The sequence below is a fragment of the Schistocerca gregaria genome, chromosome X (genome assembly GCF_023897955.1).
Source record: "Schistocerca gregaria isolate iqSchGreg1 chromosome X, iqSchGreg1.2, whole genome shotgun sequence".
Taxonomy (NCBI): Eukaryota; Metazoa; Arthropoda; class Insecta; order Orthoptera; family Acrididae; genus Schistocerca; species Schistocerca gregaria.
The window spans coordinates 562593687-562618960 of NC_064931.1; the positions used below are offsets into that span (position 1 = coordinate 562593687).

The 25274-nt window shown below is 38.4% G+C and overlaps 1 protein-coding gene across 1 annotated transcript in view; it reads left to right on the top strand.

Annotated features, from left to right (window-relative positions):
* Window positions 1–1304: 1304 nt before the first annotated feature.
* The window catches only part of LOC126298979 (ADP-ribosylation factor 2), a 40298-nt gene continuing 16328 nt past the window's right edge, over window positions 1305–25274 (top strand). The window contains exons 1-2 of the mRNA XM_049990602.1: window positions 1305–1557; window positions 14522–14602. Of these exons, the coding sequence (XP_049846559.1) occupies window positions 1491–1557; window positions 14522–14602 (148 nt within the window). The 5' untranslated portion in view covers window positions 1305–1490. The remainder of the gene's footprint in view (window positions 1558–14521; window positions 14603–25274) is intronic.

The following is a 25274-nucleotide window of genomic DNA, read 5'->3' on the forward strand; positions in this document are numbered from 1 at the left end:
CAAATCTTACCCCTGATAGAGGTCTTTAATGTAACTTTTCCACATGTCCGCACTCTCCTCCGCATTTAACAGTGGAATTCCAACTGCACCCTTAACGTAATCACCCATGTTTCTGATTTCATCGAATTTTGTTTTTACTTTCCAATATGCAGAGTCAGTCCTTCTGACTATCATTTATTTTTCAATTTCTTCACATTATTCCTGCAGCCATTTAATATTAGCTTCCCTGCACTTCCTATTTATTTCATTCCTCAGCGACTTATATTTCTGTATTCCTGAATATACCTGAGTATTTTTGTATCTCTTTCTTTCGTCGATTAACAGAACTATTTCTTCTGTTTCCCATGGCTTCTTTGCAGTTACCTTTTTTGTTCCTATGTTTTCATTGATAGCTACTGTGATTCCTCTTTTTTTATACATGTTCATTCCTCTTCAACTGTACTGCTTACTGGGCTATTCCTTATTGCTGTATCTATAGCCTTAGAGATCTTCCAGCAGATCTCATCGTTCCTTAGTACTTCCATATCAGATTTCTTTGTGCAAACCGTTGATTCTTCCTGAATAATCTCTTAAACTTCAGCCTGCTCTTCATCACCACTGAATTGTAGTCTGAGTCTATATCTGCTGCTGGGTACACCTTACAATCCAGAGAAATTATAGTGAAATCCAGACCTTTAGCTGTGGCATAACAAAAGTGGCGTCTCTTTAAGTTGCTGCACTGGAAACTGCGGGGTCACTCATGCAATTGCAGTATGTCACTAGCTGTGCGACACTTTTGTTGAATGTGTGAACCTAGCTTAGGAGGGATGACAAAGCTCATAGTAGTCTGCAAGTTTGTAAACGATTTACAGAAAAAGTTATACTCACGTAAAAGTATGCTTTGTTATTGTCTTGTCATCATTGCTGGAATGGTTTCATAAACATATTGTCTTGCTTTTAAGGATTGTACAGTAATTACAAATTAAACACTTACCCATCTGATATTATTTCTCTTGCGTTACATTAGTTTGGAATACTAACATAAGAAATGGAAAAGCATTCTGAAAGCGTAAGAATTTACAGCGACGCCACTTAATAGCTGCAAAGGCTCGTGGTGTCAGAAAATTTAAACGTTATTAAATTTTAGTGAAATGGCGAGAAGTGGTATCACTCGAGCAATGACAATGGAATCTGGCTCTAAGTAGTTTCTCTGTCGCCACTTAAGAAGCGCCAATTTAGTTGCACATTGGAAATGTTTCAGTTATTGTGCTGTATCTTTTACTTATAGCCTTTGAGACGGCCAGCACCTTGTGGGTTGGGCAACAAATTTTTCTCAAACAGTGTAAGCTCTTTGAAGCCGATGACGTTAACGACAACAGATTTGTAGTTTCAACTTGACGTGGCACGTGTTTGTTAATTCTTGGCTTTAATGCTGCGCAAGTGTTAAAGAATAAGTACTGTGTAACAGTATTTACGGAATACGAGTTCGATTTTAAAATATCATTACAATCATGGGACTGACAATATCAAGTGTTTTGACAAGACTCTTTGGGAAGAAGCAGATGAGAATTTTGATGGGTAAGGCGATAATGTGATCTTAAAAGTATATTCGCACTCATTGTGATACAGTGGATCTTCATATTTTGATATGCTGACACTCTATTGAAGTTTTTGGTCGTTTGCCGTATCTTACGTGTGTAACAGTAAAACCTCTGTATTACTGTCATGAAATGTAATACGTGACTTGCCAGTGCATTTGCTTTGATTCCTGTGTGTATGGTGGTAATGTTTTCAGCAGTACTCAGGTGCTTTCCAGTGTTCGTCGTAGTTTGCATCCACCGAAATCCCGGCGAGTTAATGCTTGGCTGTTTGAATTTGTATCGTTTGGTATTTGTGATTACGTGTTCCATATCATGTGACTCGTGTTATACTGTTTTTTCCTTTGGTATTTTGTAGCTGTACCACATCCTCAGTCGTCTGATGTCAGTTTGCGGTTCGTTATGATTGTGTTTGACAATGGTTATCCAAGAAAACTTTTTTTACATGCTTCGAATACTGATCAAGGAATGAGGTTGTGGTAAATGCCGGTTTAGAAATGAAAGTTCATTTTACTCACTAAACGTTGTTGTGTGTTTGACATTATGAAACTGATTAGGCCTATTTTAAATTTAAGTCGTGCTTCTACAACAAAATTTGATTAATGTAATTTAGCCATGTACAAACTATCTTCTTGGAAATTCAGCTTTGGGATAGTCTAGGAACTTTCTAAGTAGGCTTTCATGGGATAGTTTGTCTATTCAAACGTATGCCTGTCCAGTCAAGCATCTTCGTGACTCTCTCCCTTGGGTCAAAAAATGTGTGGGAATTTGTGCAGCTCATCTTTGTATCTATTTGGCATCGCCTGTTCTAACCCATGTGATACAGGTCTCACACATCAGTATTGTAAGGTGGGTTGCATTGAATGTTTTGCAATCAATCACCTCTGTAGACTGGCTGCATTATGGCACCTGAGACTATATTATTGTTCTGTTTCTTACCTCTACAGATTGTTACAGTTTGGGTTAACGGATTTGTGTTTAAACTGTGCTGCCAGTCACTGCACCACTTCAGAACCGTACGAATATCTGATTGAATATTTTTGCACCTTTTCTTCAGACAGTATTTAAATGTAGAGAAGTAGGATAAAGAACATTCAGTAGATCATGGCCTTTGATCAGTGACATAGGAACATGGTAAATTGCAGACACAACTGTAACATTTTAGTGGTGACTCTTTCCATACAGGCCAAGCTACAGGACAGTCTGTCACCACATCCAGGTTTTCTGCCCGAATAAGCCAATAACATAAAGTCACTGCTTAAACCTGTCCACAAGTTTCGAATATTCCTCTTGGACTCCTAATTCTGTGTCGCATGAGAAAAGTCTGAGGTTGCTATTAATATTATACTCTGTGACCTAGAACATGTGCTCATATATGCTATATTTTTATTAAAAATTGCTGTATATCCTCATTAATGAATTGGTGTGCTGCCCCCCCCCCACCAGTGGGCTGTTAAGTGCGGGACTAAAAGTTTAGTTGTTTGTGATGACACCTCTGTTTATTTGACTTTTATTGTCAGTTAAGGTGTCACCTTATCACTTAAAATAGGCTTAAATTGTTTGTGTGTGGGGGGATGAGAGCAAAAACTTAGCATTGGGATCTGAACATCACGTTAAACTGTAGTCAGCTTATAACTGGAGTGAGCTGTTTCTCAGGTGGGTAGGAAAGAACATAGCATTCTAACCCTGTTCAGAATGTCATTTGTGCAGGAACTGATTTCAACAGTAAAATATTTGACATTTATTTATAAGGTGTAATGGAGGAGAAACCAGTGTCAGGTTGAAGTTGTCATGTGACTTATTTATACATCTGAAATGAAACACTTTATTTGGGGTCACATTTGATTGACTATTTTGTGGTGTAGTGGTTTGCATACTGGACTGTCGTTCTAGTGGATTGGAGATTAAATGTCTGCCATGTCTAGAGTTTCTCTGAGATAACTAGATCCATTAATGTGACTGTTGAGATAGTAGTTTGGAAAAGCTGTGGCTGATTTCAGACTTGCTCTGTGTCCCGTCAGAGATTGGGCACTGTCTCTGCAACCTCATTGACATGGTGCTATACTTTGACCTTCCTTCTTCCAGTTACAATTTTTCATTTTCCATGTGTTAATTCATAAGTATCACATTAAGTCTTAAAGAGTTCGGTGCTCTGCTGTTGGGCAAGGCTGCAGATGCACAGATTTGTTTCTCACAGGTGGCAAAACAAAAGTTTTCGTAGAACTTGCTGTGTTTTGGTTATTTATGGCATATGTTTACTAGCCCACGTAGATCATATGTTACCATGCAGAGGTGATGAACACAGGTCACAGCAATGTATTGGCTGTCAAATACACCATACAGCTTCTTAATGTTTATTTTGCAAGTCCTTTTGAAGTACACATTTGATAATGACTTTCTGGTGATGCAGATCTGGTCCTTAACCATTCATACATTAGGCCCATTAATATGTTGTTTTTATGTTTAGTGATTTATTACAAAATAGATACATGTTTTAAAGTTTTACTGGCCTTCAAAGTAGTCACAAGCATTGTATATAACCAGTTGCCAGCGATGTGGAAGTCATAGGATACTCTTGTCAGTGCCAGTTGTGTAGACAGTTTGAGTGGCGCTATCTATTGCCCGAGGAATTTGTAGCAGTTCAGAAGCAAATGCCGTGAAGTGTTTCCTTCAGTTTAGAAACAGAGTTGCTTAGTCAGGGGAGTGGAGTAGGTGGTATAGCACTTAGCTGCCTCATCAGTCAAACATTGTACATGCATGAGCATTGTCCGGCAAAATGATGGTCAGATCTTGCAGAAAATGTCATCACTTGTGTCTCGAAGCAGGTCATAGGTTGTATTCCAAAATTGAACAGAATAGAGACAGAAGTGATTACACTTTCTGCAGGACCTGACCATCATTTTGTAGTACGATACTCATGCATGTGCAGTGCAAGCTGTTACTGATTTGTTTGACTGATGGGACTGCTTAAGTGCTATACCACCTACTGCACTCCCCTGACGTAAGCCCTCAATTTCTAAACTGAAGGAAACACTTCACGGCATTGCTTCAGAATTGCTACAAATTTGTCGGGCAATAGACTACTGTCAACACAACTGGCACTGCTAAGAGTCTCCTACGACTTCCACATCGCTGGCAAATGGTTATATACAATGCTGGTGACTACTTGAAGGGTGTGGCCGAGCGGTTCTAGGTGCTTCAGTCTGGAACTGCGCGACCCCTACGGTTGCTGGTTTGAGTCCTGCCTCAGGCATGGATGTGTGTGATGTCCTTAGGTCAGTTAGGTTTAAGTAGTTCTAAGTTCTAGGGGACTGATGACCTCAGATGTTATGTCCCATAGTGCTCAGAGCCCTTTGAACTACTTGAAGGTCAGTAAAACTCTCAAACATGTATCTATTTTGTTCAAGCTGTAAATAAATAGTTGCCACTATTAAAGTTCCAACTCTCGTGTTTGCATATGTTTTTCTTTAATATTATGATTAAAACAAATTTTGCTAAATGTCATTTTATTCATATTGTTGATTACACAGTTGGATATTGTCAGAATACAGTTGTTTTTAACTGCCTAGAATCTCGGGTCAGAGGAAACTTAACATCCCATCATGCAATAAATCTCCCTGACCTGGGATCCTGGGAGTCTTCTTCAAACTCTCCACATTTCCTAAACCTAGCCAGTCCTTTGCCTTCACCCCTCTTCCTTCCCCTTCAGCCCTTCTTCCAGAATAAAAGACAACTGCTCAGAAAGTTCCCAGATTTCTGTATGTTTTTCTCCTGCTGCCACTTTTTGAATAGATTTTTTATCTGTCCAGTTACATCAGATCTCCAAAAATTGATTATTTTTGTTTATATAGATTGATTAAAAGTACTTGATATTTGAGACTTAATGCCACATAACCTAATTCCACCAATCAGAAAGTCTGAATGTCACCTGCCAGTGCTTTGTAACAAGGTATCAGTCAAGTTCACAGTGTCAGGATAGTGTTGTGTACATGTATAATTCATTATCGAGCTCTGCTGGCGGCCCATTTAACTACTGCTGGTCACAATGGCCAAAACTTTGTTCTCCCTCTGTTCACCGCATGCTTTGTCTTGAGATCCTTGACATCGAATGTGTTAACACTGTAGCACCATGTGACAAACAGCAAATAACAAATGGTTATAATCAGGGTTAAGCTATTCGTGATTAACATTTAGAAACTGTTACCTTTACAAATATGTGGCATTAACAATTTGTGGAAATGTGAAATGAGAGGGGTTAAATTGCATGTAAAGCAAATGATGGACTCAGATTTGTTGACAGAATCCTGGAGAGCTATAATTTTTATGTGAAAGAGCCCATTTATAAAACACAAATGGGGAATACTGAAGATTATGGTACCTGGTACCTCTTGTTACGTTTTACCCATGACATCATCAAGACGGTGGATACCTCTATTTAAAGCTTGTACAATGTGGTGACCATGTCACACATTACACATGTGAACATACACAAATACAGCAACAAAATTTCATTACAGAAATAACAAGAAACTAATGGGACAAGTGCAGGGTGCTTTGGGTGTGGAGGTACTAAATATATGACTATCTTAATAATGGAGATAAGTCAAAACAAATACTAATGCAAAAATCAACCAAACAATAATGTTGGCAATCAATGAAACCACAATATGAAGTAACCTAAAGAAAGACACAAAAAAAGAAAAATGGGTATTGGAAATTTCACAGTATCTATATCACTCATACCAAGGCATATACAGGGGAATTCTGGACACCAATGTTCGTTGTGGAGCTTCCATTTGTGGCTAGAGATAATGATGCAGTATTAATGTTGTTAGAGAAGAGAACAGTTGCTTTTGGAAATGTTTATTGTTCTGAGGCTAATTTGCATACCTTCTGAGTTGGAAATTGTCTTTGTAAGTTCCAAAATAAAATGTTGATGCATAAGGCAGATTGTTCATTTAGTTTGAGTAATATGGTACACCTTCAGAAATGTTCATACCTGCGCAATGTAAATTCTTGGCAATAAAATCTGATACAGCACTGCCACATCTGCTAGTGAAGCATCTGGATGAACAGTTACATACGTTGTGCATACTACTAGTGTTGTCTTTGTGTAGCGAAAGCTATGTAGGTATTTGAATCATTTACAAACAATGAGTTTTGAGGATATTAAAAAGAATCATGTGTTTAACTTAATCTTTACCCTATCCTGATTGAACAATAAGCATTTCAAACAGAAATTGTGTAATGTATCACATGAAAATCACTAGTAACTCATCAGCTGCAAATTTGTGCCATTTCATATGCTGGCAGGTGAAACAAACTGGCCAGAAAAGCTCAGTAGACAGGCTGTTCCATCCACATCACCCCTTTATACTTGTGGTTAAATGATTGAAAGGCAGGGAAGGGTTACATACTATTTTAAGCAAAACATACAACTTTATGTTCCCCAGATACCTTTGGGGCAAGCAGAATTTCGTTAATGAAAAGGCCTTTTTCCTTTCAGTGTGACACACAATTTACTGTATGAAGCATTACCCAAACAGCACACAAATTGCAACAAGAATCAATGTGGCCACATTCTCTATAGCATACTTTGTCGTAAATTTACCTTTCACTGCTTCAAACCAAATCAATATTTCAAGTGATGGAGGGATAAGGAATAAAAAAAAGTTGACAATACAGAAATTTCCAGTAATGGTGAAAATATTTGTTTCAGTGTGCACTTTTAAGGGAAAATTGTACATTATAACTTTACAAAAGTTCCAAGTAGAGAACGACACTTGTTTGCACCTTTAGGGAATAGCAGTGGAACTGCAATTCGCCGTGTAATACTGTTGACAGCACAAGATGCTGTAACTTATCTGGTCTCTCAGTACTGGAACATTTATTGAAAAATTTCAGTTAATTCAGTATTTTTGATAAATGGTGGGAGTTCATGAGTATGGTGTATTTAATAAAATTGGAAGTAGGTTTTATGAATTCAGTTTTACCCACAATGTTTATTTACAGACAATCCCAAATAACAATGTGGTATCAGGCTTACATCTCCTGGAGGTGACTAATTTAACTGCTGTAATTGTTGCTGTTTGAGATTTGTAATTTTAAGAGTTGGTCAGATAAAAATCCATTAGTTATGGCAAAGTAATATGTTGTCTAACAATGCACAATATTATCCACAGTTCAAAACAACATAGACGACTGGAGATTAGTAGTTACTTGAGCAGCACTCATGCCAGTCTAAAAGCTTACGGAGTTGACGCTTGAATGGGAAATACATTTATCTCTTGAAAATATTTTTACGTCACCATGAATACAGTTCTTTCAGTTGAAGCCCAGAGAAAAGGTAGCTAACCTCTAGGATCAAAGTTTCTTGTGCCAGGAAATTGTTGCAGAAAACACAGGGACAATAAAAGTACCATCAAAAGTAGATGGCTTGACTTTGGCCGGTGTTGCATAATCCTCCAGCAGACATGAGTTTTCCCAACACAACTGTTAGAGAGATTGCAAAAATCATTGGTTCATATATAAGCAGTAACTTTTTGTCTGTTTTAGCCAAAACAAGTCTACTGGAAACACATACTGACATGATAGCAGTCTCCTTTATGTTCCAGCGAGCTGTGTTTCAAATCTGGAAATAGCAGAGTCCCAGTGTACTATATTATGCTGTGATATTACTGCCACATTAATTACAGAAAAACTACATTTATGACCAAAATTGTCACCCACAAGCATAAGGAGCAGATGAAACAAATCAGTTTCTTGAAGGCAACTGCTACCAAAGTTGTTGTAATTTAACCAAAAAAAACATGCGTCTTTTAAAAACCTGTTTGGACACCAAAAACCCAACTATGTTATGTTATACAAATTTAATCAGCATACAAAATGTTAAGCTTTTTTGCAATATAAGAAGCACAGTTAAATAACCTTTACACTTCCAGAAAACACTCTAACTTTATGTAGACTCATAATGACTGTAAAATACAGTTTACTCCTTGTTGGAGGAATGCAAAAATTTAGAGATCTTTGCCTGTTTCGCGGGTCTTTTCTCTCTCAAATTATTTCTTAATTTTGACCGAACAAGCCATACGTGGAGAAGATTTTCTCAAGGGATACAGTGCTGGCAGGACAAGAAATGGGGCACTAATAAAGTATTCATAAGAATGGGTTAGTGTTTTGAATAAATTAATCATAGAAATTTAAATTGAACTGTTAAATCATAATACAAAAATATTACCGACTGTGTGCTTTTTAAAATATCCAGTTTTTTCTCAACCCTGAATACTACAAACAAATTATGTGCAGTTTAAATTATAAAAAATATGAGCTCTTTTGTAGATGGTATTGGTTATCACAGAAAAAGAAATGATCAGGTAAATTAATTTATTCAAATCATTCACTTCATATGATTATGAATATGGTAGATGTAAATACTGTGCAATGCTTACTATCCTGATTACATGTCTTAGTTTTACTGGTGTAAGATGAATATTACTAGTTTCCTGGACTTTTGAAAACAAATGTTCTACACAATCTGCTAACTAGTAGGCTTACTAGTTAACAGGTAGTTAAGCTCTTGGAATATAAACCCTCAAACAATTCCATAGCAGTTCTAGTAGAAATTTGAAGTCCATCATATATTGGTTTCCACAGCTTCTTGCTGCTGCAATTCAGTGTCTCTCTCAAGTGTACTGTCTTGTCTACCTGTTCCTACAGAAAAATTTTACGTTATTTCTACTTACAATTATTTCATACCACTTATTAACATTATTAATAAATGAAATTGTTAGAACCTATTTTGGAATAAGTCCTGCTAATGCATCATTTGTAAAGTTGAAGCCACATTATGCTTTAACAAGTGTCTAGCCTTTTATGGTATATTTATAATTTTTACTTTTGGACCATCTACCAACAACTGAATGAAACAAAATTTTCGTACCATATGTGTTCCGCCTTTATTCTCTGCAAGGCATCTTCAGTGGCCTGGAATATTTACATATTTTTACTATTTAGTTTACATTTTGAGGCAATGTATGTAAAGGTTATAAACAGTTCTGGTTGATGGTTATTTTATGATGTAATAATATTTTAAATTCTACTTACAGTTTCAATGTTAGATGGTCCAAAAGTAAAAATTGTCAATATACCATAATATTAAAAGCAACTGAGGAAGACAGGACTACAAAATTTAGAGGAGTTCCTAACCACTGGAACTCCGGTCATTTCAAATTAATCTCTGTAGCTGACAAACTTGGAACCAGTACAGGTACACCCCAACCCTGAAGTCTGACTAAAGTTTCTACATCTCTCAGTGAAACAGTGCTGTGACTCAGTGGTTTTTTTTTTTTTTTTTTTGCTTTTTTTTCCTTCTTCTTCTTCTTCTGTGGTCTCAGACTATGTTTTATGACAACAGACAATTTGTAATATTCTTTAAAATGTAGGGTACACCAGCAGCAAAATACAAATTCTCTGTAGACAGACATCAGTGTTTAATTTTACAATTCACCTGGTTGGGAGTTGAATTATTAATTCTCCACATGCTGACATTGATAGTACCTGTATCACATTAAAAACACTTGACTATTATACCTTCATTATACAAATATTTGATTGCTTTCCACGGGGTGTTCCAAAGTTTATGTGAGCCTTAGGTTTCCCAGTTAAAAAATTTGCCACAACCTGCTTTCATTGCACTGTTAAACCTTATACCACAAAAACTAAAGCACGGCTGGCAAGCTGCAGCTCTGATAGACTGCGTAACTCTTCAATAACAAATTCCATACATCTTTTTAAACCTTTGTCGTATTGAACAAAAGACCCCATGGACACTTCATTCAATGAATTTACACACAGTTTTCGTTGCACATCTTCAGATTGGAACTTCTCACCTGACCACTCAATAATATGCAGAATACCAGGTGCAAACTTGCAGACTTCAGTCCTCCTCAGTGGTCTTGCTGATGGCAGTGAGTAATTGATGCTCCATAGAAATTCACAACACTTTGTACCAACAGTGCATTTCACGTTTAGAGCAAATCTGTTTCATTTGATCATTTAAAAGGATTTTATTCAGAAAATATTTCCAAGTACTTCATTTGGGCTGGGTGCAAAAATGTCTTAAGCTTGCTCTCCATTTCTGCTATCTTCCCTTTCATTTGCTTCGTCTGTGAAGAAAAAAAGAATATTTTATGTAGGCCTACAATCCAAACACACATGGACAATAATTACTGTAACCCATTTCTCATTAGTGGGTTTAATTAATGATGAAAGTGAAATCAATATAAATCTCGTCTCCGCCTCAGACACTTCAGTGGCTGAAAATATAATTATGAAACTCCATTATTTCACAGCTAAAAATGTTCAGTTAAAGACTTGACGTGAAATAGCCTTTCCAGTAGTCATTTTACCAGCATTACACATATGTTGCCTTCAACAATTTGTGTATCAGTAGATCTCAGCTGTTACTGTTGAAGTTACTTCATTTTACCAGTGAAAATTCAGCAACTGGCATGAACTCAGCTGTGAAACCAAGTTTGCTTTTTACAACATTCATAATTACAAAATTGCACTTGCAGCTACAGTACTTGAATAACACTATTGATTGGTCACGTGTGACAATTGCTATCATTCATTTTCTTCTTTATGTGAAATATTTCACTGATTGCATTACAAAGTAGCAAACTCTACAGATCCATGTTGTCAACAGAATACATGCTCTTACTGTCCCAAGAATCAATGGAAACTACAGCAGGCCTACTGCACAGTTGTAAAATTTAACTCGGAGGCACAATTTGCTCACTACTAATTTCATACCCTCATAAACTAGCATTAGTTCAGGCTACACAAATGATGATAACTTATTGTACATTGATAGCCTGAGTTCAACAATCAAAATAATAATTAACAGCTGCATTCTGTCAGAAACATGAATGCATGAAAACTGGAAAACATTGATGTATATCTCACCTTTTTTGAACATTTGCTTTGGTTACTAGCCTTGATTTTGGCTATTTCTGTTTGGTAGAGACAGATTTCTGTGAATTTGGGAAGGAATTTGATTTCATTTGGACAGTCTTCTTCCATCAGCCCTTATCAGCTCAAATTGTGAATCCTCCAAGTGAAGCATGAAGAACTCATAAAACATACATATACTGTGTAGAAAATACATGATAGCTCAGCTGTAATTCATTTAACTTGTTATTTACTTACATCACATAACTTGGTTTCCATTTCTCTCTCCTACAGGCTGTGACCATTTAGCTCTCTAATCTTTGTCTGTAGGAAATCTGAATAACCTGATAACCTTTAGATGAATTTCTGTTACAATTCACTGCAGCAAAGTAACCCATTCCTAACCACAAACACTTTCTAGCAACAAAAACTTTCCAAGTACAGTCTGTTATAGTCACATTATAGGCACAAAATGGCCACAATTGTAAATGATTATAGTAGCATAACTGGGCCCGTCCTATATAGACTTGTGCTCAAATGAGTTTCATTGTACCACAAACCCACACAGTTCTAAGACCCGGTACCATAAATGTTACTTCACGTATATAGCTCAGAAAAACAATTTAGAAACACAAACCTCACATACCAGAGTACGCCACTACTTACTCCAATGCTCCTCCTCCAAAGATGATCCATTTCAGACATTGCACCATGCTATCACACAATATAGTTTCTTCACAGGTTAAATCTGAAAGGTGGTACCACAAACTTTGGCTAACTGAAAAAATGGCTTGTAGTGGAGAGCTGGTAATATCTATGGCATCCATATCAGATTACCCCAACGACAGATCCCAATCTTATGAAAGAAATGGTAATATGCATTGTTACCTTGTGGAAGAGTCTAACAAATATTTAGGAACCTCAACTACCAAATGCAAATGTCTTGTGGGAATTGGTGTACTAAATTCTGAGAACCATATTTCAGTGTAGAATCTACAAATACTCTTTAGCTCTCCACGTATCATTCCCATAGATGAAATTAAACTAATAACAGTTCACAGAGGGACTTAACACAAATGAAATCATTCTTCCCACTGTCTGTCTGTGAAAAGAACAGGAGTAATTTTTTATGTTCTACTTTGAAGTGTGCTCTAACATAGTGATTTGCAAAGAGTAAATGTACATGTTGATTGAGGTACTTATTGCAGCGACTGAGCCACTTCAATTGTACTTGAGAGGAGTAAGTTTTAGACATCTTCTTGGTCATCATGATGGACATTGTCAGTGCTTTCTCAAAATCATTTAAAGTGAATGCAAGAAACATTGCTACATGGGATTTATTCTTTCATTCTGCAACTGATTTAGTCTATTTATAAAGATCTCTCTCCATTTACTGTGACATTCTATCTGTAAAGATGTCTCTTGATTTAGTGTGGCATTAAACTTCCTTTTTAATTCAAGTGGCAGGCTGGTATGACATATGCTTCCAGCATTTGTTCAGGCCGACATGTTCCTGCATGCTGTGAAACACATGGTTGACAGTGTATGTGCACTCATTGAAACCATAATCTTTTGAATATGTAAAATCATTTGGATACAACCTTCAAGAAAATATTATTTCGTTACATGCACACTCCATATTCTGTCGTGGTCTTTGCTCTTTCCTGAAACAATTATGACGGCTCATTTTGAAAGAATATTGTATGGAAGGCTGTTCAAGTGAGTTGGAAATGGATGATTGTGCTTGTGACTGATGCAGCTAAAGATAGTGTGTGTAGCTTTTTCAAGCAGTTTGTTCAAAAGGATAAAGTAATTTTGCACGTGAAAATATGAAATTTGTTGTCAGTCAGTTTCTATTGCTGTGAATTACTTTGAGTCAGTGATCAATAGAATAATCTTTGCATGCTTAAGAATTCGTCACACTTGGATTTAGATTGCAAAATACTTATTCATATCATCCCAAAGTGACTATTCAGATATGGTTGATAGAAAATGGTTGCCTCTAGACTTTGATTGGCATAGGAATGATAGACGGTAGGGTATCATTCCTGTTACCGGATTGTGCGCAAGTGCCCTGTTTCATATTGTAACCACTTTATATTGCATTGTGTAATGAGCATGTAAGCCTTTGTTAGTGATGTTTGCAGATTGAGAGTAATATTGCATGTACTAGCAGCAGGTTTCACTCCTATTCGCAACACCAATACACACACACAAACTGTACATTTTCTCATTGTAGTATAATCTACATTTACTTATTACATTTGGCTATACAGAAACTTTTTCACATTCACGATTCACAAAGGAAAGCTGGCAATACTTCTCAAGGAAGGAAACTGTTTCGATTAAATGGCTGAGCCTTTCCTCAGCATTTTCTACACATCTTTATTTTTAGATTTCAAGAGTGACCAATGCTTCAGCTAAACATGGCAAATGAAAAATGAAATTGTTTTTATATGAAGACCGAGGTCCCAATAAAATGGCAGCTGTCAGTTGTTAAAGTTACCTTTTACTGGAAAGAGAAATGATTAGAATAATTGTATGATACAATATGTAGAAGTTTGTAGCACTTATGAAGAAAAAAAGTCAAATGTACCCAAAAGTCTACTTAGATACTGTTAGTTGTAAATATTTAGTCTCATCAAGTTTTTAATACAAGTGTTCATGGTGCAAACAAAATCTTGGTTTGACTCATTTAAACAGTAACTGAACCGGAAGATAGATTGCTATTGAATTGCAGACAGGCACAACGAAAATACTTGTACACATTTAGCTTTCGACCAAAGCCTTCTTCAGAAAAGGAAACACTGAACAGAAAAGTAATTAGCAGACTATGATATGTGAAAGGTGATTGTTATACAGACACACAGCCAGTTTATTAATTAAAAATTTTCTTGTAAACAGAAGTGTATCTGCTTGTATTTCACCTGATATATTGTATAGTCACATGTGACTGACGATTTCAGCTCATTGGTTTAATTATTGTGTTACAGTCGGACTTGATGCCGCAGGAAAAACAACGATATTGTACAAGTTAAAGCTTGGTGAAATCGTTACTACCATTCCAACTATTGGTACGTAATACTTGTTCCTTGCAACAATGTATTTTCTTGCAATATATGAAAACATGCCTTAGTTATCAGTAGCATTCAAATAAATTAGTTTTTAAGAGACACCTCTTGTTATCAGGGACATTATTTTCACATGAGTACACTGTTCACTTTTAAACAAAACTTGTAAAAATCCTAGTATTATCAACAACAAAAATTACTGCTATGTGGTGAACTAAGCACTTGACTTCAACATGTTTCTGAGAGCTTAATCATAACCATATTGTGATTCATCAGACCTACTGTCTTGTTATTTTATTTGTATAACAGATTCATTTTGATTTGTATTGGAATGGAAACACTTAACAGGCATTAAATTTAACGATACTTAACACTATTTTAAATTGTGTTGCTACTCAGTGTTGCACTACTGATACGGACACACTTACTGGCAATGTTAGTACATCAGAAATAGTGCTCATGTGGAATTAAGGCCAAGTTACACTACTGGCCACTAAAATTGCTACTCCAAGAAGAAAGGCAGATGATAAATGGGTATTCAATGGACAAATATATTATACTAGAACTGACATGTGATTACATTTTCACGCAATTTGGGTTCATAGATCCTGAGAAAACAGTACCCAGAACAACCACATCTGGCCGTAATAACGGCCTTGATACGCCTGGGCATTGAGTCACACAGCTTGGATGGCGTGTACAGGTAGAGCTGCCCATGCAGCTTCAACACGATTCCACAGTTCATCAAGAGTAGTGACAGGCGCATTGTGACGAGCCAGTTGCTTGGCCACCTTTGACCAGACATTTTCAATTTGTGAGAGATCTGGAGAATGTGCTGGCCAGGGCAGCATTTGAACATTTTCTGTATCCAGAAAGGCCCATACAGGACCTGCAACATGCAGTTGTGCATTATCCTGCTGAAATGTATGGTTTCGCAGGGATCGAATGAAGGGTAAAGCTACGGGTCGTAACACATCTGAAATGTAGCGTCCACTGTTCAAAGTGCTGTCAATGCGAACAAGAGTTGACAGAGACGTGTAACCAATGGCACCCCATACCATCACACCGGGTGATACACCAGCATGGCAATGATGAATACACACTTCCAATGTTCGTTCACCGTGATGTAGCCAAATGTGGATGCGGCCATCATGATGATGCTGTAAATAGAACCTTGATTCATCCGAAAAAATAAAGTTTTACCATTCGTGCACCCAGGTTCGTCGTTGAGTACACCATTGCAGGCACTCCTGCCTGTGACGCAGCATCAAGGGTAACCACAGCCATGGTCTCAAAGCTGATAGTCCATGCTGCTGCAAATGTCGTCGAACTGTTTGTGCAGATGGTTGTTGTCTTGCAAATGTCCCCATCTGTTGACTCAGGGATCTAGACGTGGCTGCATGATCCCTTACAGCCATGCAGATAAGATGCCTGTCATCTGGACTGCTAGTGATATGAGGCTGTTGGGATCCAGCACGGTGTTCCGTATTACCCTCCTGAAACCACCGATTCCATATTCTGCTACCAGTCATTGGATCTCGACCAACGCAAGCAGCAATGTCGTGATATGAAAAACCGCAATCACGATAGGCTACAATCTGACCTTTATCAAAGTCGGAAAAGTGATGGTACGCATTTCTCCCCCTTACACGAGGCATCACGACGATGTTTCACCAGGAAACCCCGGTCAACTGCTGCTTGTGTATGAGAAATCGGTTGGAAACTTTCCTCATGTCAGCATATTGCAGGTGTTGCCATCAGCGCCAACCTTGTGCGAATGCCCTGAAAAGCTAATCATTTGCATATCACAGCATCTTCTTCCTGTTGGTTAAATTTCGTGTCTGTAGCATATCATCTTCGTGGTGTAGCAATTTTAATGGCCAGTAGTGTACATTACTGCATACCTAACCACACAGTACATATTTAACATCCTTACTTTTAATGTGTAAGTAGTGTACTCCTGAAAGGAATGGTTTTAAAATTCCATCAACATTTATTTAGTGACTATGGCTGTCCTTTTCACTTTCGACAAAAATCATCTAAGATCTGCAACCACATTGGCAGTAAATTGTAAAACACCTCAATTGACAAAATAATGTTATTTATAATCACGTGATGCATTTTGGGAGAACACCATCATCAGATCTGTGACGTGAAACATACATGACGGGGGGAAAATAAAGTTGGCCTGCAAAATATTTACAGCTAAAGTGAGTGAGGTGGCACAGTGGTTAGCACACTGGACTCGCATTCAAGAGGACGATGGTTGAAACCTGCAACCGACCATCTTGATTTAGGTTCTCCATGATATCCCTAAATTGCTTCAAACAAATGTCGAGATGGTTCCTTTAAAAGGGCATGACCGCCTTCCTTCCCTATACTTCCCTGGAATGCCAATGCAGCACTGTGCTTTATTTATCCAACTTCAAGACACCTGTAGCAGCCCTGCCTGAGGGATATCAGCAGTAGTTTTTCAGTGTTCTGCTATAGCCCTTCCAGTGTGTGAGGATTATTTGGGTCCATCTGACCTTTGTTTGCCCCAAAGGTAAAAATCACAGGGGGAGATATCAGATAAAAATGGCCAGGAGATTACAGTGTCTGCTGATTGTCCGTTTCCTCCACATGTGGATTAAGCAGTTTGTGGACATACCCGTTAGAATTCAGTTTGGTGAAAGTTATTTTTTTATGTTGACACCAGACATTGTGTACCCAACACCAATCTTGAGATTTTGTTATGGCTCTTGAGAGTACTGATGGGATTTTCTTATGTATACTGGTGCATGTTCTGCAAGTTCACAATACACTGACAGGGTGAACCTGGTCCCATCAGAATAAATGGAAAAACTGAAGGTCCAAAAGTCCCAATTCCACTTCACTCAGAAACCACTGGCAGAATTCAACATGCCAAAGTTCATCTGGGGGCCTTAACTCATGCACGACAGTACATTTTTAAGGATACAAATGCAGGTCCCTTTGAATGATGATTTGACATGATCTATAAATTCCTACTTGCACAGATGAACAATGTTGAAATCTCGATTTAACTTGTTCCAGGCTTTCCTTCACTTTGAATAATGTTTTCTGATGTTAGAAAACTTTTGGATATCTCTGGCTTTTATTAGCTTCAGAAACTTTACTTTTTCCTTTTTGCCACTAAGTTTTGCATTGCAGAACTTGACACAGGTTTTGCCAAAACCAGTGAAACTATTATGCTAACAGTTCCATAAATGTTTTCACAAATTGACTTTGTATAACAGTCAATAATGATGCGTGGTATTTCATCGTGAGCACCATATTGTGTTACATTCAGCTGATCACTAAACATGTGTTCTCCTCTCACTTAAATGCAATTTTTTATTTTGCCCACCCTGTGCAGTATAAGACAATATATTAAAAGGAATACATTGCAAGAACTTGGTGAAGCTGCGAAACATATCTATTAGACTCTGTGCAGAGTATCTTGCCACTTTCTACTCCTTTCTGTAACACCATCAGCGCCCAGTCGACATTGGCAGTTCAATGCAGTACAAAGTAAAAAAAAAATTTCAGTCGGTGACATTGAGGAAAGTAAGGCTTATGACATCAGTCATAACAAAGGAATCAAATTACACTGTCACTATAGCTAAAACATTCCAAACCTGTTAGAATTTTACCCTAGAAAGTGAGAAAAATTGGAATAACTCAGAACAAAAATGTCTTTCAAAGTGTTAAAAGCAGTATAAGAATGGCATAGTGATATTAAAATTGTAAGGAACCACTACCATATATAGCCTAATAGCAGGTGGTGCTTGTAACATTGAGACCACTTATTACAATTACACCACAGAAAATACACTCACTGCAGTTTCAAATTTCTACCAAGAAGGCTTCAGGCTGCTGAATTTGAACATAGGAATGTGGTGTGTATGGGAAAATTCAGCATGCAAATTTAAAACAATAGTCATGTCAGTCATTATTTCAACCAACCTGTTTGAATACAAGCAGTGCAAAATGCAGGATGATATAATGACAATATTATGAAAAGGATAGATTACTACTCACCACATACTGGAGATGCTGTGTCGCACATCAGCACAACAAAGAGACTGCCAGACAAGCTAAATTTTGGCCAAAGAGGTCTTCATTGAAATTATACCCCACTCCCCCCACTCGCGCGCGTGTGCGCGCACACACGAGACTGCAGTCTGTGGCTACTGTGGCCAGACTGACCTCAGCAGCCAGAGACTGTGTGTGTGTGTGTGTGTGTGTGTGTGTGTGTGTGTGCGTGCGTGCGTGCGTGCGTGCGTGCCCCCGTGCGTGCGTGCGTGCGTGCGTGCGTGCGTGCGTGCGCTCGTCTAATTCCTATGGAGGCTTTTTTGGCCAAAAGCTAATTTGTTCTACAGCCTTTTTGTTGCGACTATCTGTGACTCAGTATCTTCGACATGTGGTGAGTAGTAATCAGTCCTTTTCATTGTTTGGAAACAAGAGTACACGAGTCAAAACAATAAAAGTTAAAAAATAAAACTTTAAAGGAAGGGAGTAAGGAAATCTATTATGATTAAAAGGAGTCACCGACAACTATAGCTTAGTAGCAAGTTACCTTTTTAATGTTGTAGTAATCAGCCACACCACCATTGGTATGCTATACCCGACACCAAAGAAAACAAGAGCACCACATTTGTGACAGTTGCAGATCACAGTGCACAGAGACAAGTAACAAAAAAATGTTTAAATAGCTTCTAAGGAAGTTAAATATTATTTTTTACTATTTGAAATGAGATGAGTGAGGTGTAAAACATAATTTGAATCTATAACATCAAATAAAATGTTAAAAATACAGGTATTGATGAAGACTTCTCGGGTCTTCAGCTGGGTGGTAGCGTTGATATCTCGCGACGTTTCGGGAAGTGTCATGCTACCCGTCTTCTGGCCAGAAGATGGGTAGTATGACACTTCTGGCCAGAAGATGGGTAGTATGACACTTCCCAAAACGTCGCGAGATATCAATGCTACTACCCGGCTGGAGACCCGAGAAACCTTCATCAATAGTTTGTCGGGAAACACTACAGTCACAAATAAAGGTATTGCTTATAACTTAGACTTAAAACAATAAGTAAAATGTGACAGTGGCAACAAGTGTTTCCACAAAGAATACTCCAATACAGTGCTGTTCAGTCCACTTACAGATGACCAGAGTTAGGCCAGATAGTCGTCAAACAGGGGGGCAGAAAAAGAAACATTTCTATGGTGTGAAAAGGTCTCTGTTATATGACATAAAGTATGGTGCACTTCAGTGCCAAATGTAAAATTTCTGTACTTCTATCAGTGGACCTTAATAAACGTGGTACCTTAATGCAATCCAGTGGTTCTTTTTCTCCAGACTTCAATGCAGGCATAAACACAATATTTTCCTAGTGCAGAAACATATCGTCACATTAGTATTTCTAAATGCATTTGTAATCTTATTATGAAATAAGTTGTCTTATGTGAATAATACATTTTTTCACCAAAGATGGTTTTTGTGTGCTGAAAGAATAGAATGGAACAATCTACATATATTTCTTGCTTCATATCCATTGTCCCGACAAAATTAGATAATAAAATTGAGTTCGCAAGGTGACCAAGGTGTAATTTTGCTAGCCTACTAGTGTAGTACGAAAATAATTACTTAGACAGTAAAGGGTGGCGGGAATCGTGGCTGATGATAACATCAGTGCAGATTTGTTTGTCATAAAAATCCACAACTGCTAATTTGTTATCTGTCTTCTTAACAGAAAGGTATAGATGATTGAGTAGTCAATTTTTTTCAGTCACAGTGTTGAACTTTTATACATGGGTGCAAAGCATTCAATATGTAAGGCTGTTCCCTATGATGAAGGCGTAAAGTATTTAAAAGAATGGGAAAAGTGGATCAATTTGATGAATTCTGCTACTGCCCCAACTCAGCTTTTTGAAACTTTTCCATTTTATTCTTTTGGCAAGAACAAAACCAAAACCACATGTGGTTCAGAGAGAGAGAGAGAGAGAGAGAGAGAGAGAGAGAGAGAGAGAGAGAGAGAGAGAGATAGAGATACTGCACCCTATTCCATGATTAGGTTACAAATGCATTCAAAAAGGCCAATATGAGGATAGGTTTCCCCATTAGGAAAAGTTGCGTGCTTGTCTCTTTCGCAGTCTGATAAAAATACTAATAAATGTAATAGAGCTGGTATTTGCAAATTGAAATGCAGACCTAGCCAAGACTACTATACACCGAGGTGGCAAAAGTCATGGGATACCTCCTAATATCGTGTTGGACTACCTGTTGCTCATCATAGTGCAGAAATACTGAGCTTTGCTGTCTCTATAGCTATCACATAATTGTGAAAGTGTTATTGGTGCAGGATTTTGTGCACAAACTGAGCTCTCAATTGTGTCCCATAAATGTTCGATGGGATTCGTGCTGGGCAATCTGGGTGGTCAGATCATTTGCTTGAATTTTCCAGAATATTCTTCAGACCAGTTAAGAAAAATTGTGGCTCAGTGGCAGGACATTTTGTTCAGGAACATTAAGTCCATGAATGCCAGCAATTGGTATCCAAGTAGCTGAAAATAACCATTTCCAGTCAATGATCAGTTCAGTTGGACCAGAGGACCCAGTCCATTCCAAGTAAACACAACTCTCACTATTAGGGAGCTGCCACCCAGCTTGGACATTGCCTCATTGACAGCTTGGGTCCAAAGCTTCATGGGGTCTGTGCCACACTGGAACTCTTATCATAAGCTCTTACCAACTGAAATGTAGACGCCTCTGACCAAGCCATGTGTCCCAGTCATGTTGGGTCCAACCAATATGGCCACGAGCTCAGGAGAGGCACTAAAGGTGAAGATGTGCTGTTAGCAAAGACACTCGCTTCAGTCATCTGCTGCCATAATCAATTAATGCCAAATGTTGCTGCACTGTCCTAAGGGATATGTTCATCATACATCTCACATTGATTTCTGTGGTTATTTCATTCAGTGTTGCTTGTCCATTAACACTGACAACTGAATGCGAACTCCACTGCTCTCAGTTGTTAAGTGAAGACTGTCGGTCACAGTACTGTCTGTGGTCAGAGGTAATGCCTGAAATTTGGTGTTCTCAGTACACTCTTGACACTGTGAGTCTGGGGATATTGAATTACCTAATGATTCCTGAAATGGAATGTCCCATGCATGTAGCTCCAACTACCATTCCACATTCGAAGTCTGTTAATTCCCGTCATGCCACCATAATCATGTCAGAAGCCTTTTCACATGAATCAACTGAGTATACACAGGTGAGCGTAAACATTATGATCACATGATTCAAAGTGTGTGGGTTCATCTCTGGAATGCAGTTCAGCAGTTATTCTTTGTGCCATCAGTTCAATAACTACTTGGTAGGTTTCCAGATGTTTGTGCAACCAGGTGCTTATGCTCAGGTCATACTTACCATAGTTTATGAGTGGTGTGTGATAGTGTCCCAGGTGGATTTCATCGGATTCAGATAAGCCAAATTGATGGACAAGACATCAACCTAAGTTAACTATCATGTTCCTCAAACTGTTGCAGCATGATTCTGGCCTTGTTTCATGGACAGTTATCCTGATGAAAGATACCATCGCTATTGGGGAAGACACCAAGCATAAAGGATTACAGGTGGTCCCTAATAGTATTCACATACTCTACAGCTGCCGTGGTGGTGCCTTCGATTACTGTTGCAGGTTTCGTGGTGGAAGCCCAGGTGAATGTCTCCGTAACGTAATAGTGCTTGCACCGTCACGCACCTGTGGCGAACTGCACCCAGGTGACAGTGTATCTGCACACAACCATCGGCATGGTTTAACAATAAATGGGACTCATCTGACCAGGTGATAGGATTCCATTGATCTGTGGTCCAGTCACAATGATCCTTTGCCCACTGAAATCATAATCAACCGTGTTGTTTGGTGAGCATGGGACCTCATAGGGGTCCTCTGCTCCAGAACACAATGTTAAATACTGTACACTGAACAGTGAGCTCGAAAACACTTTTGCCTTCTCCAGCACTGTACTCTTTCATCATACCTGCCACAGATCACCGCCTATCCTGATTTAGAGAGCGGGTAAACCTCAGATCCATGTGTTCTGTGATGAGGTATGGACATCCAATTTCTAGTTGCCTATTTGTGGTTTCAGCCTTCTTCAACCACTTTCCATAGATGCCCAAGACAATAGCACGAGGACAGCTGACCAGCTTAACTATTTCCAAGATGCTCACTCCCAGTCACCGGGCCACAACAATCTCTTTTGTCAAAGTCACTTAAGTCAGCAGATTTGCACATTCGTGTCACTTATCATCGCTGAAATGATTCTCCATTCATCTCTGCTCCATTTGTATACTTCTCTACATGCTCTGAGCCTCCAGGCAGCATACCTTGCAGTGGGCAGTGGTCATAATGTTTTGGCTCATCAGTGTAAATGACAGCTCCGCCAATGTGCTGCTATTTTATACTCTGTGTAAGCCTGCCACCATCTGTTTATGTGCATATCGCTACCCCATGACTTTGTGCTGCATTGTATTGAGCAAACAATATGTGATATCAAAACGTGTTTCAGGGATCACACTCAAATCAGTACTTAGTGTGTTAGGATGTCACCTTAGAAACAATACACACACATCACAGCCTATTGATGGAAGTACGAAAATTTTCCATGTGGCACTAAAGGGCACTACACACGATGTCTCGAAGAAATATAGATGTTTTCACACCACTAAAAAGCAGATGATCAGCTTACAAATGAAAATAAAAAAATAAAATTTCAGCACATATTAGGTTTCTCCGGAAGAGCATTTGGATTAACTATGATCGTTTGTAGGTTAATTAAATTACAACGTACTGGTTATCATCTTGTTTTTACTTGTTGCTAATGACACATTTTACTTACCTTTTCAAGTCTCATTAAGTTATAAACAATATCTGCATTTTAAAAACTTCAATTCATGTTATGTTACGGATACAGTGTGTATTTTGTTCCTTACCTGTCCCATTTAAAATTGTAAAAAATATTTGTAATTTTTTTAGAAGCAGTTTACATATCAATACATTTCATTTCGTGTTTGGCCGTGTGTGCTGTGATCCACAAAAGTGATGGATGTGGCACTTTTGTTTCTATTGGGGTCGGATGTGGCATCCCATTGGTGTCATTAATGAAATTGTAGTGACTGATGGATTTTTGGTGGTGTAATTCAACTTGCAACTAAGCTAAAATCATCAGTTTTCCTTTTAATTATAATAAACATAATGCTCCCATCTTTCCACATCTTCAAGTTTTTATACATTGACAGAAAAAAATTGAAACATCAAATAATAAATAATGTAGTGTAATAAAGTTTCATTAACATTATAAGATCACAAGTTAATATAATTGCGATGTCAGCCATTGCAAATGTGAAATCCTGGTATATTAATAACAGGTGTAACTGCCAGAATGTTGAATGCAAGCATGCTATCGTGCAGGCATTGTGTTGTACATGTCACCAGATGTCAGCTTGTGGGATGGTGTTCCATGTCTGTTGCACTTGGTCCATCAATACAGGGATGTTTGTGGATGTGTTTAGTGGATGACGCTGGAGTTCTCATTTGATGATGTCCAATGTTTGCTCAGTTGGAGACTTCAGGAGGCCGAGGCGACCTGTCTACATTCTGTAGAGCATGTTTGGCTACAACAGCTGTATGTGGGTGAGCATTATCCTTTCGGAACACACCCCATGGAATGCTGTTCGTGAATGGCAGCACAACAGGTTGAATCACCAGTTTGATGTACAAATTTGCAGTGAGGGTGTATGGTATAACCGCAAGAGTGCTCCTGCTCAGGAAACTGCTCTCCAGACTGTAACTCCAGGTGTAGGTTCAATGTGTGTAGCACACTGACAGGTTAGTTGCAGACCCTCAACTGGCCTCCTCCTAACCAACACACGGCCATCACTGACACTCAGGCAGAACCAGCTTCCACCAGAAAACACTACACATCTCCATTCTGCAGTCCAGCGAGCCTCACTTGACACAGCTAAAATCACAAATGACAGTGGTTTGGGGTACGTGGAATGCATGCTACAGGGTGTCTGGCTTGGTGTGCCCTTGAAGTAAGCAATTTGTAACAGTTCGTTGTCACTGTGGTGCAAGCTGCTACTCAAAGTGCTGCTACAGGTGCAGTAAAATGTGCCAGACTCGTGCGCTGAACACGATGGTCTTCCCTTGTAGTAACGTCACGTGGCTGTCTGGAGCCTAGTCATCTTGCGACTGTACATTCTCATGACCATCACTGCCAGTAAACATGTGCAGTGGTTACATTCCTGTCAATCTTTCCACAATATTGCAGAAAGAATATCCAGCTTCTCGTAGTCCTATTACACGACCTCATTCGTACTCAGTGAGGTGCTGATAATGGCATGTTTTTCGCATTAAATGCACTGTTGACTGACATCAACTCTTGGTGTAGAATCTCAAAGGTACCGAACACTCATGACTGTTAAAGTGTGTTGAAAGCAAACCCGATATTCACTCTCATAGTGGCATAATTATTGATGTAGTTGTAATCTTAGAGTTTCTCAGGTAATATTGCTTTAAACGTTTTGGTTGAAATTTATTTCCTTGGCTAGTTCAAATTGTGTCGCTCCCAATGTTCAAATTCCAGCAGCTATTAGAATGGCGCA